At 49.1% G+C, this 18,352-nt stretch overlaps 2 protein-coding genes across 3 annotated transcripts in view; one reads left to right on the forward strand and one right to left on the reverse strand.

The window, feature by feature from the left end:
- Positions 1-226: 226 nt before the first annotated feature.
- LOC149324982 (uncharacterized) lies at positions 227-17,173 on the reverse strand. The gene is made up of 2 exons (XM_089564158.1): positions 16,524-17,173; positions 227-2,436 (listed from the first exon to the last, which is right to left on the reverse strand). Exon 2 carries the CDS (start codon positions 2,213-2,215, stop codon positions 227-229), a length of 1,989 nt encoding a protein of 662 aa, XP_089420284.1. The 5' UTR covers positions 2,216-2,436; positions 16,524-17,173.
- The window catches only part of LOC149324983 (solute carrier family 41 member 3-like), a 261,247-nt gene continuing 248,854 nt past the window's right edge, over positions 5,960-18,352 (forward strand). The window contains exon 1 of one of the 2 annotated variants that reach the window (XM_089562951.1): positions 5,960-6,362. The gene's annotated coding sequence lies outside the window, so the exon portion shown is untranslated. The other variant, XM_089562952.1, reaches the window with a different exon arrangement.

An 18,352-nucleotide genomic window follows, 5' to 3' on the forward strand; every position in this document is an offset into this window, starting at 1 on the left:
CACGTCGGTACACATATACTCATCTGAATGTGCTTTTTTAGATTCGTTTTTTGATTAACTCGATTGCTTGACGGATGTGCATTATCTGTACCTCGCTACGCGCATGCTCTTCATTCCCTTCCTATATATCCCCTGTACTTCCGCATGAATAAACAGTTGGTAGTTAGCGCTCGTGAACGTCTCAGTGTGTCTCTCTTTGTCCCTTGTCTGTATTTTTGCGCTGAATTCAATTTAAGTCATACTTTATGCGGGCCTTGGTCTTCCTTGGACCCAGGTGCCCACCCCACAGCGATTCATGCGCCAAGGACAGAACTTCCTTTCGTCTCTCTTGGGGAAGCACCAATTGTCGCACTTTAGTACCTGCTATTGAGTCGCAATGGTGCAGCAATCCCTCGGTAACAAACATACCCGCCTTTCCGTGCTGAGCATTTTCCCATGCTTTCCTCAAGGTCTCGTCAGCGAGCTGCGCCGCTCGAAACGTTTCTCGCTGGCTAGCCAGCGAAACTGGATCGTCCTTATCGCATGGCTCTCCTTCCTCTCGCGGAACCTCGTCATTTGGCGCCCTGCCAACCTCGCATGTCAGTGCCTCGCCATTCTGATTTGCCGCGCTTGCAGGTTCTTGGTTGGACGCCAGACTGACTGCAGTACTCCTACTTGTTGTGTGCACCTCATCACTGTGCTTTTTAAGTAGCTGCCAGTCTTCTAACGATAGTAAACAGTCCACCCCATCAGCCAGCTCATCAGTGAGGGCACACACTATGCCTATCTTTTGATCGTCTGCGACTGTTCCTGGTTGAGAAATTCTTACAGGGATCGTCGCCAATTTCGCCTGAATAGATCTGCCGAAAGCCGACACTAGCCTCACCGTCCCTGATGGTTCCGTCCGCGCCTGCGGTAATATGCTCTCCCTTATTACCGTGATTTCACTACCCGTGTCGAGTAATGCCTTTGTACCGACGTTTTCGCATACAAGGAGGTCTACGAACTCGAGTCTCGATGAAGCCGCCCTCGAACCTTGCATTGGCACTTCCACTTTCGCAGTTAAAAGTGTGCTTTGGTTTACCGCCGCGTTCTTTACTTCTGTCTCATCCGCCAGCGTGACCCTCTGCACCCTCTGCTTGTGCACATATGCTTGTTTCTGGCGCTGTTCACTTCCTGTTGCTCGCGGGCAATTCCTAGCAAAATGGCCCAGCCCATGACACAGATGGCACTTTATTGCGGGCTTTTCATTACTGGACTGTTTTTGGCCCGCATGCTGTGCTGGTGTCGTAATCTGCTTTGTAGCGCGCCCTTTGCCTTTTGCCTGCTCAAAGGTTTGTAGAGCCTTCGATACTTCTTTAGGCTTCAGCCAACTTTCTCCTTCGCGGAGGCGCACATATTCAATTCCCTCCGGGCTGAGGCTTGCCTTAATGCGATCGGAAACCATGAGATCCATCAAAGCCTCTTTTGAATCTACCCCTCTAGACTGGATGTAGTACGCTAGGTAAGTTTTCACACGAGACGCAAACTGAGCCCACGTCTCCTCCTTTCTTTTTGCTGCTTTCTCAAATCTCTCAAGATACTCCGTCGGAGTGAGTTTTAATTCGCTTAGAACCGCTGTTTTTACCGCCTCATAGTCCGTGCATTCCGCTCCGTCAAGGTTACGAAGCAAGTACCTGACTCGCTCTGTCAGTGCCGGCATTATTAAGTGCACTCGGCTACTGTCTGGAATATTGAAAGTAGTGAACAGCTTCTCCACCTTCTCAAACCACAGTGGCACATCAGCATCACATGGCATTCTATAGCCCTTCAGGACTTTCGCACATTGCGCTATTGGGTCTGGGCCTATACACCGCTCATCGCTTTGTCCCGACCCAAACGGTGACAGTCGACCATTAGACAGCCTAAGCTCCATCTGCTTGAGTGCCAATCGCTCCCTGGATTCAATTTCGCGCATTCGTAGCTCCATTTCCACTTTTAACTCCATACGGCGAATAGCCATCCTCTCTGTATCGGCTGATGTAGCGTCTAGTGACAATGTCTGTCTCTGGTCGCCGGTCTGTGACCCGCTCTCCCCACTAAAATCGTCCTCCAGAGTTGCTACCTCTTTCTCATCCATCCCCGTTTCTACACCGCCCTCTGGCGATTGCTGCTCCTGGCGAGGATTCGTCCTCATTTCGTCCTCAGGATTGGGTTCGCTATCTTTAGCAGCTAACTGTTTTCTCGTCTCAACCATGAGCCTCACCAACTAACCACCATGCCTGCTTCAACAAAACGCAAGAAATCCCACTCACCCGGCGCAGATCTTCTGTTGTCTGCCGCCCAGAGCCCGGATGATGCGTTCGTTCCACCAGCTGGAGTTGTCCCTTGACAGCTCCTCGCTGCTCCGTGTCAGATGGCGTGTGGCTGTTGCTGCGATGCCAGCTCCTGGAGATGAGACGTGCCGAATCCTGTCGGCTGCGCCAGTAAAGATTCTTCAAAGGAAGGTTCGCAAACCCTTCCTCTAGTTAATTCGGCGTGAAGGAAGACCAGGAGGCGTTGTTTCTCGTAGATGATGACAAATATAAGAGAAGCATATATTTACAACATATACAAGGAGCAAAACTGGAAAACAGCAGACATGAATTTACAAAGGGAAAAACAAACTGCGCTACTTTACTCTTCGACCCCGCAGGTTAGAGCCTAGTAGCAGAATTTTACATGCTAAGCATGGAGCCCCAGCTCAGGCTGGTCTCCATCCGTTTACTTCGGTTTTTATAACCGTAACAAACAAAGAAATGGGGCGGTCATTTTAAGTGGCCCGCCCCAAGCATCAATTCTCCAATCATTGACCTACCCCGTGGGTTGAGCTCAGCCTCAAACCCAGGGGCTCGCTAAGAACATAAAGAACAAATACAACACTACTCTCTCGTTGGAGAGAGCATGCACGTCCTCTCCCGTTGGGGGTCTCCTTCTGACCTGTCCCAAGCAGACCGCCGCCCCCCCCCCCCCCCCCCACCCCTTCTCCACTCGCACTGCTCGTCAAGATCTTGGTACAGATGCGTACCCCCTGTCTGTCCTCAGTGCTTAAACAATAGATGAGAGAGAAGCCGGTACGGCACAGACGGTGGGGCGTTCGGACAAGCGTGATCGATGAGCGGGCGGATAAAAGTGAGGAACGCATGTCGTTCCCCACGTCGCCAAAAAATGCTCGAATCGTGCTTTCCTGGGCTCTCTCTGTCAGTTCGGCAGATCAGCTAGGAAATGGTTCCTGTTTTCTCCCACAAATTGGCAGAGACATCGTGAAGATAACAGTGCGTACCAACTCCTTACTGCACTGTGCTTGGAGGGGCTTTTGTTCATAATGGGACAGCCCCTTCCGCGGGGGCAGCGCCCTGCACCGTGGTAGCTGGAAAAGAGCGTTGACCCTTCAAGGCCGCTGTGGGCCATCAGGCGCCTTTCCGACGTTAGCGTATGCATAAGGGGGGATAGGGGTGGGGGGCGCCCTGAAGGTAGCGGCGGTGCTGTCGTTCACAATGGACAGCCACCGCCGCGAGGGCAGCACCCTATACAGTAGTTGCAGCTGGAATTAGCAGCGGCCTTACAGGTTGTATATCAGATCCCACTCACATGTGGAAAAGTGTATGTTGGACAAACGGGGCGTTGCCTGAATGAAAGGTTGAGGGAGCATGAACGTTCGATGGGGACAGGAACAGGTTCGAATCTGCCTCTTCATTGCAAGGACTGTGAACAAAACTCCTGCCGGCCCATTCTTGAAAAAACTGTTGTTTTAGGTAGAGGCCATGATCGAGTGTCCCGTGAATTAAAAGAAGCTTTTCTGATCAGAAAAAAGGGCGCGAATGCTGTTAGCGATGCATCTATCTTCTTGTATAAAACTGAAGAATGCTTTTTAGAAAGGTTTTCCTGAGTAAGAGCATGTGTAAAGGTGTTTTTTCCCCCTCAGTGTAATATCAAGTGTTCAGCGCACAGGCTTTTTTATCAGGTTTTTCTTGTTTCACGTATTTTCTTTTACTGCATTTGTTACGTTTTTTCTACAATATCGTTTTATCATCCTGTTGGATTCCATTCAGTCATGTTTCTTTGGCCTTATACACCACGTGTCATGCTTTTAATGTTCTTTCGCCGCTTTTTATCGTTTTTAGCTACGTCGTGTTTTCAGTCTGTGCCTTTTATCGCTTGTATGGCGCATGGCAGTATTATAACTGTAAGTTTGCATTACTGTGCGTGTGCTTCCCGCGCCCTTAACGGGGCCAGGTGAGGCCAAAACGTCCTGTTTGTGCGCTGTTGAAACGCGAGTTCTGCTCATTTCATTTCATTTACTTTCCTTAAAGGCCCGGTGAGGGGCATTACATAAGGGGTGGGTACAATATTCGTTGTCGGCAATGAGCACGAAGATTGTCAGCGAAGGTCGCGGAGCACATGATGGCTGCAATGTCTCGGGGAAGGTCGTTCCAGTCCACAATGGTACGGGGGGGAAATGAGGCTGCAAAAGTAACCGTGCGGACACGTGGGCGAGAAACTTGGAAAAGATAACAAGTGCGATGAGATATGCGGGTGGACGGGACGATGTAGGGCGCGCACGAAAGTTAACTGTGGTAAAATTCGTAAAATAAGCAAAGGCTGCCGATGCGACGACGAACTGAGCATAGCACTGGCTTGTGAAACACATCGCGCAGGTTGGCGCGGGCCCCACCGTCGTGGCCCCGCCGAGTGTTTAGCTTTAATGCTAAACACTAGGTCATTCCATTCCAGTCATTCCATTATGCCTATTCTTTTTTACCACGCACAATAACCGAATGGAACGCTTTGCCATCAGAAATTGCCACAGAATCCGATCTAAATAAATTCCAACATCTTATGCACTCATGTTTCAACAACTAAAAAGGTATTTTTTTCAGAGTTCTTTCTTCCGCCTTGTGTTCTTTTTATTTTAAATTTTTTGTTTTGTACTTTAGCGCACTTTTTCCACTGTCGTCTTTTTTCTTTTTTTTTTCTTTTTCTAGGGGTGCTGTTATTTATTCTCAAATTTTGCTGTTATGTGCATTGTTGCGACCCTTTCTGTGAATGCCTATTGATGATTAATATTTTGTGATTCCTATTTTATTTTCGTGCTATATTTTAACCTTATAACAATGCTTTGTACTTAATCCCCCCCCCCCCCATGTAATACCCTCAAATGAGGGCCTTTGGGGGTATTTTGAATAAATAAATAAATAAATAAATAAATGCTCTACACAGCAAAAAGAAGGCGATAAAGATGTTTTCAGAGAATTTGGTCCAATGTTTACAGGAAACCCAGAGGTGGAGCACGCTCTAGAACATTAAAGTTAAACATTCGGTGGGGCCTCGATGGTGGGGCTCACGCCAACCTGTGCGGTGTGTTTCACAAGCCAATGCTATGCGATGGGCACAACTCGCGTTTCAACAGCGCACAAACAGGATGTGTTGGCCTCACCTGGTCCCGTTAAGGGCGCGGGAAGCACACGCACAGTAATGAAACTATTGAAGAAGCGTAGCTTGTTGGGTCAGTTGGTGCATGGTAAGTAGAAAACCAGCGGAAAGGACGCGTTCACAAGCAGAAGAAGTGCGTAGGACAACGCTGGAAACACAACTGAAAATTCTTACTTGGTGAATTGCCAACACGCCAGGTTTTCACATGAAATCTTCGGTCGCTTAATCAATTTTGTTTTTGTTGTTTTGTTAACGTTTGTGGTTGCTCTGGCGCATGCGCGCACTGTTCTGGTGTTGGCGATTCACCAAGGAAAGAATTTTCAGTTGTGTTTCCAGCGTTGTCCTGTGCACTTCTCCTTGTGAGCGCGTCCTTTCCGCTGGTTTTCCACTTAAAGAAATGCAAACGTACAGTTATAATACTGCCGTGCGCCATACAACAACCGCGGTAGTAATAAGGGAGCAATAACTCACTGGCGTCCACCAAAGCGCAGCCATGAGCACAGAAATGAAAGCTGTAGAGCTTCGCCAGAAACTTGGTAATTAAAATTTCGTCCGTGTTCGAATCCGGGACCACCGCTTCACCGGAGCAGTGGCTCCACCAACTTCGCTGACCGGTACGGCTTACGTAATTGTAGGACGAGAGCGAATCTCTGCTCGTTTCTGCACCCCAGTTTCCATCTCACACACAAATGGGCGTCCTGGAGTATCGTAGCGCGATGAGTGCTGCCGCGAGAGGGCAGAGAGTGCGGGGCGAGGGCCGGAAGCGCCACTCCGGCGGACGCGAGCAGCCCTCGCCGAGTCGGCGGCGTCCGTCCTATCTGCGCGCCCTGTCTGTGTGGCGACGCCTTTTGTTTTTATCGCCCCAAGGACTCCCCACTCGACTCCATGCGGCGGAGGTCTACCAGAGACGCTGGGCGGGCCTCTTCTGGGCGGTGAGTGACTGCCCGGAGCGGCGCCTCTGCATCGAAGGTGCAGCGCAGTAGGCACTGCTCAGTCTGATCGAGGCTTGCGCTGAAGGCGTCTCGACGCTAGCGCAATAGATGATGCTGGAATGACAGAGTTCGGCACATGCTGAGAGATGCGGTCTCACTTCGAGGAGGTGAGCGTGGCTCAGGAGTTTATGTGAAAAACGATTGAATTGGGGATGGCTGTGGGCCGCCGTTCGGGACGATGGGGGTTTAGGTGCAGAAGCAACTTCTTGCCGGTTGTTTTCACAGTATTCAGAGGTGCTCGTCGACTTCTCTTGCACTACTCTCTCACTGCCGTATGCCCCGATGGCATGTTTTGTAATGATGCTAGATTGTGTGTGTTGTTCTTGGGTTACCAAGTCGTCATGCGACAAATATTTTGTCGCCTTCGCGATAAAAATGGGCACGTCTGTAAAAGATGTCGTGGGTATATTATACACTGTTCCTTACAGTCCGTCCATCTGTTGTGCAAAAGTGTTTCGCGTATGGCCAGTGTTTCGCGTATGCCAGTGTTTCGTGTATGCCGAAGTTGCAACAATCCGTTCTGCGCAAACCAAAATAGACAACCTGGTCAGTGGTCTTTCTGTCCGTGTTGACGCACTTGAAAATTCGTAGAGACCTACAAATCCCAGGAGCACAAAACAAGTCCGGACACTAACCCTACTATTGGTATGATATCGTCTGACATTAGGGCGCTCACGAAGAAATGCGACGACTCTGAAAATCGTCTCCGGCGCTCTAACTTGATTTTTTTGGCATTCCCGACGTTAAGAGTGAAACTTGGGCAGAATCTGAGTCATCCATTATCAAATTTTGTTCTGAGCAGCTGGCCATAACTCTCGAAAGTGCTGAAATTGAACGCGCCCACAGAATGGGATAGTTCCGTGAATCTAGAAGCCGCCCCATTATTGTAAAACTGGTCAACTTTAAAAAGAAGTCCGAAATCCTCTCTGCTGGCCCTAAGCTGAAAGATTCGGTGTATAAAGTTCGCGAAGATTATTCTGCACGTGTGCCGCCGCGGTGGCTCAGTGGCTATGGTGCTCGGCTGCTGTCCCAAAAGACGTGGGTTCGATCCCGGCCGCGGCGGCTGGAATTTCTTTGGAGGAGAAATTCTAGAGGCCCGTGTACTGTGCGATGTCAGTGCACGTTAAAGAACCCCAGGTGGTCGAAATTTCCGGAGCCCTTCACTACGGCGTCTCTCATAGCCTCAGTCGCTTTGGGACGTTAAACCCCATAAACCAAACCTATTCTGCACGTGTTAGATTAGCTCGAGCGAAACTCTTCGCGTACGGCCAGCAGAGCAACTCAACCTTCAAGATGCGCTTCGACAAACTTATTATTGGCAGCAAACAGTACATTTACGATGGTGAATCTGAAATGGTGCAAGAAGTCAAAGCATAGCAGTCATCGCGAACGTACCGGCGCCCGTTTTTGCCGCCATGCCAGCCACTTGTAACACCTGCGACAGTTTTTGAATGTCGAGCCATGCCTACCTTGCTTGCCAACGTACGTAGTTTCATGCCCAAGAAGGAATCTATAGAAGCTATTCTAGACGATAACAGCACCGATATCGCGGCATTCACAGAGACTTGGTTGACTGCTGACATTCGGAACGACGAACTACTTGATAACATTACAGCATTCACCATTCACAGGCGCGATAGGCTCGGTCGAAAGGGTGGAGCGTACTCGTCTTCATTAAGTCCTGCACGCCTTCCTTCACTATTGATATTAGCTGCCGTCAAGAAATTATGTGTGTTAACTTTTCATTTTCTGGAATCACATACATACTGATTGCTTGTTATCGCGCGCCTGATTGTGACATTTCCTTTACTAACGAACTGCATTCAATCCTGCTCGAATTGAATTGTCGTTTTCCCCGCGCTAATTGTATACGATATGATTGAAACAGCGCAAGGCCGAAGGCCAAAAAAGAGAGCGGTGGAAAGGAGGAAATGGACAACACAGCGCTGAACTAGCAACTGACATTTATTTGGCACGCTGCGCGTATAAATACATTCAGACACCAAAATAGAAAACAACGCACAGAGTCATTCATGCACCAGGATCCCTGCAAGCAAACACAAACTAAGAAGTGCGATTCAGGAAGCGAAGTTCTTTTTGTGATAAAGACACTGATACACAGATACTTTGCGCCGATTTCAATTTTCCCGATATTATCTGCGCCAACTTAACTGGATCCTCCCGTCTGTCTAAAGCGTTTCTTGACCTAATACTTCTGTTTAACTTTATTCAAACAGTCAGCGCACCCACTCGTTATTTCAACACACTTGATCTAGTGTTTGTCACGGATGCAGAATTAATAGATTCTATGTCGTGTGTCGATGGTCTCTGTAGAGGGCTAGCATGCGCCATGTGTGTTTATTCCCCCCTCCCCCCCTCCTTTCTTCGCGGCTAAGGAAGGGGGGCTTCGTCGTCGAGCGGGCCCCGGGGAGATATGGGGATGCGCGCGGTCTCATTAGGAGCGCCCATCTTTCTGTCGCCTTTGGTGTCGCCGCTGCAGAGCCCGGAGAGCCCCCGGCGGGGGGGGGGGGGGGGCTGCGAGGAGAGCAGCAAGGCGGGCTCACCCAAGCCTCCCATTGTCCCCTTTTGGGGAAGGACGCGTGTTCCTCGCCTTTGTGCCAGTGCACAAAGAACCAAGAGCATAAAAAGGTCAAGCCGCCGTTTCATCTTACGCCGACAGCTCACCGCGGCTTCACAAACACCACTTGCGGCCCAATTAAGTTTCGGACGCTTCGTGCGGAGGTTCACCGCTTTTCTTTTGAGAAGAGAACACTGCCGAACGAGGCGGGGTCCGGTGCGCCCGGATGAATGGGAGCTGTGGGCGGCGGTGCAGCTGGCTGGCGTCCGGGATAGCCCCGAGGCTCGACGACAACGCGGGCTCAAGAAACGGGCCGCGCGCAGAAGACGCCGCCGCACAGGGCGAGCACTGCCACCTGCTTAATTGGGGACAGTGGCGGCCGCTTGACTGATGTCGCCGCCCCGACCCCGGAGGACAACTGGTGGCTTCGGCAGTCCATTGTGATCCGACTCTTATCGGAAAGTGGATCTGCGCTCCCGAGCGATGTTTGCGACAGTCGCAGCTGGGTTGGGGCCGACAATCGCCCTAGTGCCGGGAAGCGTCAAGGTCACGGGGACTGGGGAGACAGACGCGGGAGTGTCTTGCTATGTTGTTTTGTGCGTTTTGCTTCTTCCTCCTTAGGGGAGAGAGTTGGTCTGATATAGTGGGGGTTGTTCTTATGTGTTTTGCTTTTTCTTTCCATAGGGGAGAGAGTTTGTTTACTACGGTGGAAGTGTGGGGCGGAGCACGTAACCCGGGGGGGCCAATCCGTATGTGTGTGAATTCTCGGAATGTACGGTGTTTTAAGGGGAAAATGATGCCGTTTTTACAATATGTACATTTGAGAGAGAGTTATGTGCCTTAAGGAAGTTGGAGGGCGGACCACGCGGCTAAAAACCAATCGTGTTAAGGGTTTGACACGATTGGATGCTGATGAATGTGGGCCGGGCCCATGTGTCTTTAAAACTGGGTCCCGGAGCCCGGAAGAGGGGTTCTGGGCTACGGAGATAGATGTAACGCATCTTCGGCTATGCCGAGTAGGGGCCTCCCCTAAATGTTAGCCAGTTCCATGTTGTTGTCGTGCTCACTGCTCAACTTGTATATATATGTAAACTATTGTATATAAAGCTTCAAGTTATATCCCCTGCAAGTTCTCTGTTGTTTGCAAGTATCATCTCCTATAGACCTTCAGCCTTCAAGTCATTATAACAAGCCGTCTCCGACGGGGCACCCCTGGTGCAAAGGAAGAAAGAAGAGGAAAAGAACCTATTCGCTTTTGCTGTCAGAAGGAAGCAAGAGCGAAACTTTACTGGCGCAGTCGACAGGATCCTGTTGCTATCAGAAGGAAGCACAGGAAGAAGGGAAGGCAAAGAAGGGGAGACGTCCAGGCGCCACAAGTCGAACATCGGCGGTTCGAGAGGACAAGGTGCAGGCGGAGAGAAGCGGCAGCCGTCGAGGAAGCCAGGCCTGGTCATCGGAAGTCAACTGACGTCGGCACCAGTGGAGCGGCGACAGTCGAGACCACCGGGCGGCAAGGGACAGCTGATCGCAGGCGGCCAACCTCAGGAGGGACAGCGACGAGCTACGAGGGACAGCAGTGCTCCGCTTCAAAGGGGAGAGTCCTCTTCGTTCTTCGCATTGGTGCGAACGCCGCTGTCCGAATAAGGCTTCCAGCGTGCATGGAAACACGCTTCGGTCACTTAAACCCCGACAGACAAAAACCCCAGGAAATGAGTGACGAGGAGTACGGTGAGGGGGCCGGGACGAGTGATGTTCCGGTGGAGCCGGTTGCGTCGAGGGACCAGATGTTAGATAAACAGATACTGCTCGTAGAGCGACAAATTGAGCTTGCAAAACTGCAGTCTATGCTGCGGAGAGGCGGAGGAGAGAGCTCGGACTCGCCAGAGGCATGGGACGCGCACGGGGAGTTGAGGCGCTTCTCGAAGCTACTCGCAGGAGCCCTCCCAAAATTTCCGGCGGACGCCGAGGTTCCAGTGTGGTTCGAGTCCGCGGAGAACACGCTCCAGGCGTACGACGTCCCAAGAGACCGATGGGGGCAGATCATCTTCCCGCTAATAGCGGAAAAGGTGCAGTTTCTCTCAACTAGGCTGACGCCATCTCAGCATCGAGATTATGACGCGCTCAAAAGGGCGGTGCTGGAAGAGCTGAGGCTTTCCGCTGGAGAATACCTCAGCCGCTTCCGAGGCTCGCACAAGAGAGCGAACGAAGGGTGGCGGACGTTTGTAACGCGCATCCAGAGTTACCTCCACTTGTATCTTGAGTCGAGAGGAGTCAAAACCCTAGAGGGACTAACCGCGTTACTGGTGGCAGATCAGGTAAAGAGCCACCTGTCGGAGGAAGCGCTAAAATTCATTATCCTTCAAGAAGGGAAGGAGTGGGTGAAGGCGCCCGAGATGGCCGCGCTCCTTCAAACGTTTGAGGAGGCGGAGGGTAAGAATAGCGCCGGCAAAAAGTCCGAGCAGAAAAATTTCGAGGGTCCCAGCGCACGAGGTATCGCGCTAGTCAAGGAAAGGGGTAAACCGTTGACACTAAATTCTCAGGTGCCGAGCGCTAAGGCGCGCTCCATCAGCTGCTTCAGGTGCGGCTCAACAGGACATTTGAGATCGAACTGTCCGCATAGCTCAAGCCAGACCATCCCGAAGGCACGCAGTGAGAACGCAAATAGCCTGTCCGCTCGGGTAGCTATGGGGTGTGTAGGAAGCGGGCGTAGTGAGCTGACGGCCGTGGCACTCCGTTGCAAGGGTAAGGAAATAAACGCTATCCTTGACACAGGCGCGGAAATCACGGTTGTGAGGGAGAGTGTCGTACCACCTGGGCTGACGAAGCCTCACGGGAAAATAAATTTAATATCCGCATTCGGTGAAAAGGTGGAAGCCAAGCTGGCGGTATTGCCAATGACTATGCACAAGGACACAGGAGTCTTCGCCAACGTAATGGAAGCCGTACCGGTGTTATGCGCCCTCACTGAAAAGTTGGTCACGCAAACCGATTGCCTTCTGTCGCAGGAGGCATGGGAGTCCCTCGAGGTGGAAGGAAAATCCCAAGGGATTATAGCTTCAGATGAAAGGGGAACCGCGGACTTCATACACTCGGGTGATACTGGGCAAGCGGCGGAAGCTGCGGAGCTGATCAGAGAAAGGCAGCAGAACGTGTACGCCCGCCAGTATAATCAGCGTGCTTCCGTCAAAAGCTTCGAGGCTGGGGAAGCGGTGCTCGTGTTTGACGATCAGCGCGGAGGGAAAATGCTTCCAAGATGGAAGGGGCCAGGTACGGTCGCCGGCAAGTACCGCGACCATTCATACTTTGTACAGGTGCCTGAAGGGGGTAAAAAGCTCGTTCATGCCGGGAAACTCCACTCATATCAGAGTAGGGTAATGGCGCTCAGCGTAATGTTTGAGGAGGACGACGCGTCCGGGGAAGTTGAATGTGCACCTAGCCCAAAGAGTTCCCAGCCAGGAACAGAGATACTCTCGGTGGAAATGACCGCACACATGCCGGAGAGGGACCGAAGTGCGACTCGGGACGTATTTAAGAGGCACCGAGACCTGTTCGACGAGAAACCCGGGGTGGCTAAAGTAAAAGAGCACGACATAATCCTGGCAGAAGGTTTTGCGCCTAGAGCGTCGCATGCGTACCGGGTGCCAACCAGCTTGAGAGGGGAGGTGAGCAAGCAGGTAGATGAGCTGCTGAATCTCGGCTTAATTGTCCCCTGCGAGAGCCCGCACGCCCATCCCGTCGTCTGCGTATCAAAACGGGATGGCAGCATAAGGTTATGCGTAGACTTCCGCATGCTGAATGCGGGAACGGTCGCAGACGCCCATCCTATGAAACCACCGGGAGAACTAATGATGAGAGTAGGTAGGGGAGAGTATGTGCGCAACTACGCTGAGGTGGCGAGGCCGTTGACCGAACTGACGGGAAAGAGGGTCGCGAACAAAATTCCGTGGTCTAGCGTGGCCGACAGCGCGTTCCAACGCCTCAAGGCTGCGCTTTGTGAGGCCACTGCCCTTGGGACGCCGGACCCGGACAAGCCATTTTGGCTTTACACAGACGCCTCCGCGTTCGCCGCCGGGGTCTGCCTTTCTCAGCGGCATGAGGACGGTGCCCTTATAAAAATTTCTATAGAAAGTCCATAGACTGTCTATAGACTTTAGTCTATGAAGTCTATAGACTGTCTATAGACAAATCCTTTAGACTGGTCTATAGACAGTCTATAGATTTATGGCCATACACTTTTAGTAGACTTTTGTCTATAGACAGTCTATAGACAAATGTCTACTGAAAGTCTATAGGTCTATAGACAGTCTATAGACGATCTATAGACTTATGGTCATACATTTCCTATAGAGCTGTCTATAGACACTTGTCTATAGACGGACTATAGACGACCTATAGACTTATGGCCATAGACTTCCTGTAGATTACCGTCTATAGACAGTCTACAGACAAAAGTCTACTGGTCCAGTAGACATATGTCTATAGACTGTCTATAGACATTCCATAGGTGTGTGGCCTGGCAGTGCTATAGACCTTCGTCTATAGACAGTCTATAGACCTCTGTCTACTAAACTATTAGTAGACCATTATCTATAGACTGCCTATAGACTGTCCACAATCATTGAAAAAGGTCACCAGACAGAGTTCACACATGAAACAATCAATATACTTACAAATTTAGTTTATTTCCAAGCTATCCAGGCTGGGAATATGCAATACATGCACCATAAGAATGCACCACAGTAACATAAAAGTTGAAAGTAACAGTCCGGCTAGTTTCCTCAGAAGCATTCTTGTGGCCTGTTGTCTGCAGTAAATCGTCCGGGCATGTTTACCTGTACAGCTCAAAGGAAAAAAATAATATAAGAGGAACTGAAAAAAAAAATTCCCATTCCACCTCTACACATGTGCTTTACAATGGAAGGCATATCTTGGCTATGCCATTCTAAAAAGGCAATCTTGATCTTTTGGTTTGGTTTTATGGGGTTCAAAAACCCAAGGCGACACAGGCTACGAGACGCTGAAGTGAAAGGCTGGGGAATAATTTCGGCCACCTGTGCAGAGTACACAGGCCTTTAGCATTTTGCCAATATTAAAATGCGACCGCCTAGGCCGGAATCGAACCTGCATCTTTCAGGTCGCCATACGAACATGACATCCACTGAGCTATCACGCCGGCTCAATCATATAAAACATTGTAACAAAGACCCCTAATCCCTGGAGCACTCTACTCTGAATCCAGTACTGATACTGATTTCTGTATGGCAATACTGTTACAGCCAATACTGACCTCTTTATGGCAATCCTTTTACATTATTTGTAACAGAAGACTTCGAACAATTGTGCCACATTTCTGCAGTGACTCGCAAGGAGCTGTTAAGAATGCCACCTCCATAAAATACAGATTCAGTGCACCTCACACAGGGATCCAAAAAGGAGAATATTGCAGCATTTATTCTTATAACCGCTATAGAAGAAGCGCTTCAAAATACCCTGCGTGAAGCCTGGTACACCCGGCCAAATTTTTAACTGGCTCGGGTGTTGCATCGCTAAATGCACCTTGTAAAAAAGGTGCCTTTCGGCTACACTGCTGGCATATTCATGCTGTAATTTAACGAGTGAAATGTCATTTCGTGGTTCCTTTTTGTTCATATAATGTTTGAGTGCAGTACTTGCGTGTTTAGATCAACATTATCAGAAACATTCGTCTGCCACTACGAACAGCTGAAACAAGCGGCATACGCAGAAATGGATCTGGTCCATATGGCCTCATTCTCTGGGCAAAGTACCACTCCTTTCATGGCGGACAAGTCGTTTAGCCAGATTAGTGCAAATGCGCCACCAGAACCATTGCTTCGTATTTCGCTTGTTTCGGCTCTTCGTATAGCGGCAGACGATGAATATTTTGATACCTTTGATCTAAACACGCAAGTACTCCACTCAAACATTATATTAACAAAAAGAAACTATGAAATTCCATCTCACGCGTTAAATTACAACATGAATATGCCAGCAGTGTAGCCAAAAGGCACCTTTTTACAAGGTGCATTTAGCGATGCAACACCTGAGCCAGTTAAAGATTTGGCCGAGTGTACTTAAGCTGATACTCAAACGGGCACAAGCTATACAAAACCAGCAGGCAGAAGCAACCAGTTCACCACAGATTTGCGCCTATAACTTGAAGCACAAAGACGGAACAGCATACTCATACATCTGCGCGCGCTCTTAGAAACAAGCGGGTTGCAGCGCTTCCATGCCGCGCTCATTATTCAGAATACTAATACAGCACAGAGAGGTTGCAGCTGCGCCGTTTCAAAAGCAGTCGCGAGGTTGAGACAGCAAATTACTGTCACGATAAAATGCCGTCTGAAATTAACTTAGTTTTTCCTTCAAGTGCAGCCCCAACAGCGCAGTAAAGAGGTGTGTTTATTGCATGGAGGTAGCCTAACCCAACGCTGCTAGAAAAATCAGCGAAAGCATTGAACGTGCTCAAAGTCGGTAGTATTTCAATGAAACAATTACAGGTGCAGCTGTAATAACACGAGAGCTTAATTTAATTTTAGGCGCAAATAAGCGGCGAGTCACATCGGCGCTTTCGTAACGTAGCAGTCTGAAATCAGAAACACATACTTTGCCTCTAGCGCAAATGGTATTCGAGAAATCTGTGCACGCGTGAGCAGGATTCATGAACGAACCACTCGGAACGAAATGTAAGCCACCTCTTGTCGAGCCGACCTTTACCCAGCTTTCAAAATGAAGTGCCCGCAAGCCAGCGGCGGCGGCCAACGGCTCTGATGACAGACACGGACGAATCCATACGTGTGCAACGAAGGGGAGATGGGATGGAGCTCGTGGGTTCTTCGCGGTGTTTGAGCACGCCGGCCATTCGCGCCGGCAACGAATTGTATTCACCCATCACACTACAAGCATTCCTCCAGCGCCGCTTGACTACAACTTTGACAAACGTCTCGCGTTCCAGTCTATAGCGTTACAAGACACCTTTGCTGAAACGTCGGCGTCCACGACGCGCACCGAGCGAGCGTCCATACGTAGCAAGCAATGCACACCTCCAAAAGAACAGCACTCCATGGTCCAGACAGGCGATAACACAAAGATAAGAAAAGAAATGTAATCCACCACTGAACGAGACTGTATGTAAGTACGTTTTCGGGGGTGCAAAGTAAATTGAGCTCACACGGCGCTAACTAACACACAGTTCCATTTCGGCCGTCATTCACAGGCTAAACGACATTTCTGGCCGCGCATCTACCTTGAAACACGAAAAATCTAGTAGACAGCTCGCGAGGAGCGGCTTATCATCAAGGGCATCGCACAGACTGCCTTTCCGCGCGTTAGTAAAGACAGCGGCACAGAGATAAGCGGCATTAGTCGAGAGCCCGATGGCTTCCGCCTTAGAAACGAAGATAGGACGTTTGTAACTGCGCACATAATCTGTTCTGCACACACAGCTCTGCTTAGAGTGGTTTAGGAGACCAAATGAATAAAATATAAACGTGTAGACTTACCGTAAGCGGACGATGAAGCTGGATTTTGAAGAAAACGTAATCCGTGATAAACACGCCAACGCCATTGATGCAGCCACGCACAGGGTTGTTTGCAGCCCGAATGATTTTCCGCCGTCTCGCGGTAAAATGGGTAAAACGTGAAACAGAAACCCATTTCACGGTCGTATCTTTATCGCTCGCACTCTTGCCGTGCGCAGCTTGATCTGATATCCAAGACCACAGAAGGCAATCGGTTTATAAGCTTAAATTCTTCGCTTACCCTCTAAAAATTTTATTGTTTTCGTGAAAACAGAACCGAAATCTAACTTCTTGTCGGTATACGCGCCGCATCTCCCACCGAATAGTATGTGGTACAATTCTCAAATAATAATTATAAGGTTACATAGCATAACGTCTTTTTTGCGTGTGTTCGTGTTTAGAGAACTGATATGCGCCACATCAGCGTGTCATCGGCTCCGAAGCAGCAGGTGCAAGGGTAGGAACGAAAAAATACTGGCTTTGTGATTGTTGCGTCGCAGCACTTATTCACGTGAATACAAACTGCAAAGGTAGAAATGGCAGATGTTAATCGCAGAGAGGACCAGGATCTTTGAGATTAATCTAAGATGTTTCTAAGGGATGGGCGCTTCCTTGAATGCTCACACCCGTATTTCCCCCTTTATTTTCAGGACGTTTTAAAGAGAAATGTAGATCCGTTGATAAAATGTTTCTGATTTCAGCACGTTGGACAATAACGATTGAAAGATGGAATCAAATTTTGTCGAGCGATTCCTTTAAGGGACAGCGTATTCGTTCGATGTAGTACTGTTTGCGGGCGCCCTTACTTCAAGAACGGCTGCTTTTCCTCGGCTTACTTGTTAGCATTAAATATTTAATTGTATTGACAATATACGTCACGGTATAACGAAAAGGAGCTTGTCAAGGCTCCTGAAAACAATATACAGGAGGGTGTTGTAATGGCCTTACGCAATACATTTTAATTTCCGTAATAGCGAAGGAGGTGGGGGAATCCCGACATAGTTGCGGTCACTAGATGCAGGTCCCCTCAGCATACAGTGCAAAAAGAAATTGACATTGTTCCGGACTTAGTCGAAGGTCAGAGTATCGAACATTGTTAGATAAAATTAAGATTGTTATAGACTGGTCTATAGGCAGTTGACTATCTATAGTGTACAGTCTATAGACGAAAGGAAATTGAGGTAGTTGTAGACTGTAGTCTGTAGAGAGTCTATAGACCGTCTATAGACGAAAGGAAATTGAAGCCGCTATAGACCGTAGTCTATAGAGTCTATACACCGTCTATAGACGAAAGGAAATTGAAGCAGCTATAGACCGTAGTCTACAGAGAGTCTATAGGTCGTCTATAGACGAAAGTAAATTGTGACAGCTATAGACCTTAGTCTATAGACCGTCTATAGACGAAAGGAAATTGAAGCAGTTATAGACTTTAGTCTATAGACAGTCTATAGACAAAAGGAAATTGAGGCAGCTATAGACCTTAGTCTATAGCGAGTCTATAGACCGTCTATAGACAAAAGGAAATTGAAGCAGTTATAGACTTTAGTCTATAGACAGTCTATAGACAAAAGGAAATTGAGGCAGCTATAGACCCTAGGCTATAGCGAGTCTATAGACCGTCTATAGACAAAAGGAAATAGAGGTAGTTATAGACTTCAGTCTATAGAGAGTCTATAGACCGTCTATAGACAAAAGGAAATTGAGTCAGCTATAGACTTTAGTCTATAAAGTGTCTATAGACAGTCTATAGACGAAAGGAAATTGAGGCAGCTATAGACCTTAGTCTATAGAGAGTCTATAGACAGTCTATA

Source organism: Amblyomma mixtum, chromosome 10 (genome assembly GCF_055824585.1).
Source record: "Amblyomma mixtum isolate Tamu chromosome 10, ASM5582458v1, whole genome shotgun sequence".
Classification (NCBI taxonomy): Eukaryota; Metazoa; Arthropoda; class Arachnida; order Ixodida; family Ixodidae; genus Amblyomma; species Amblyomma mixtum.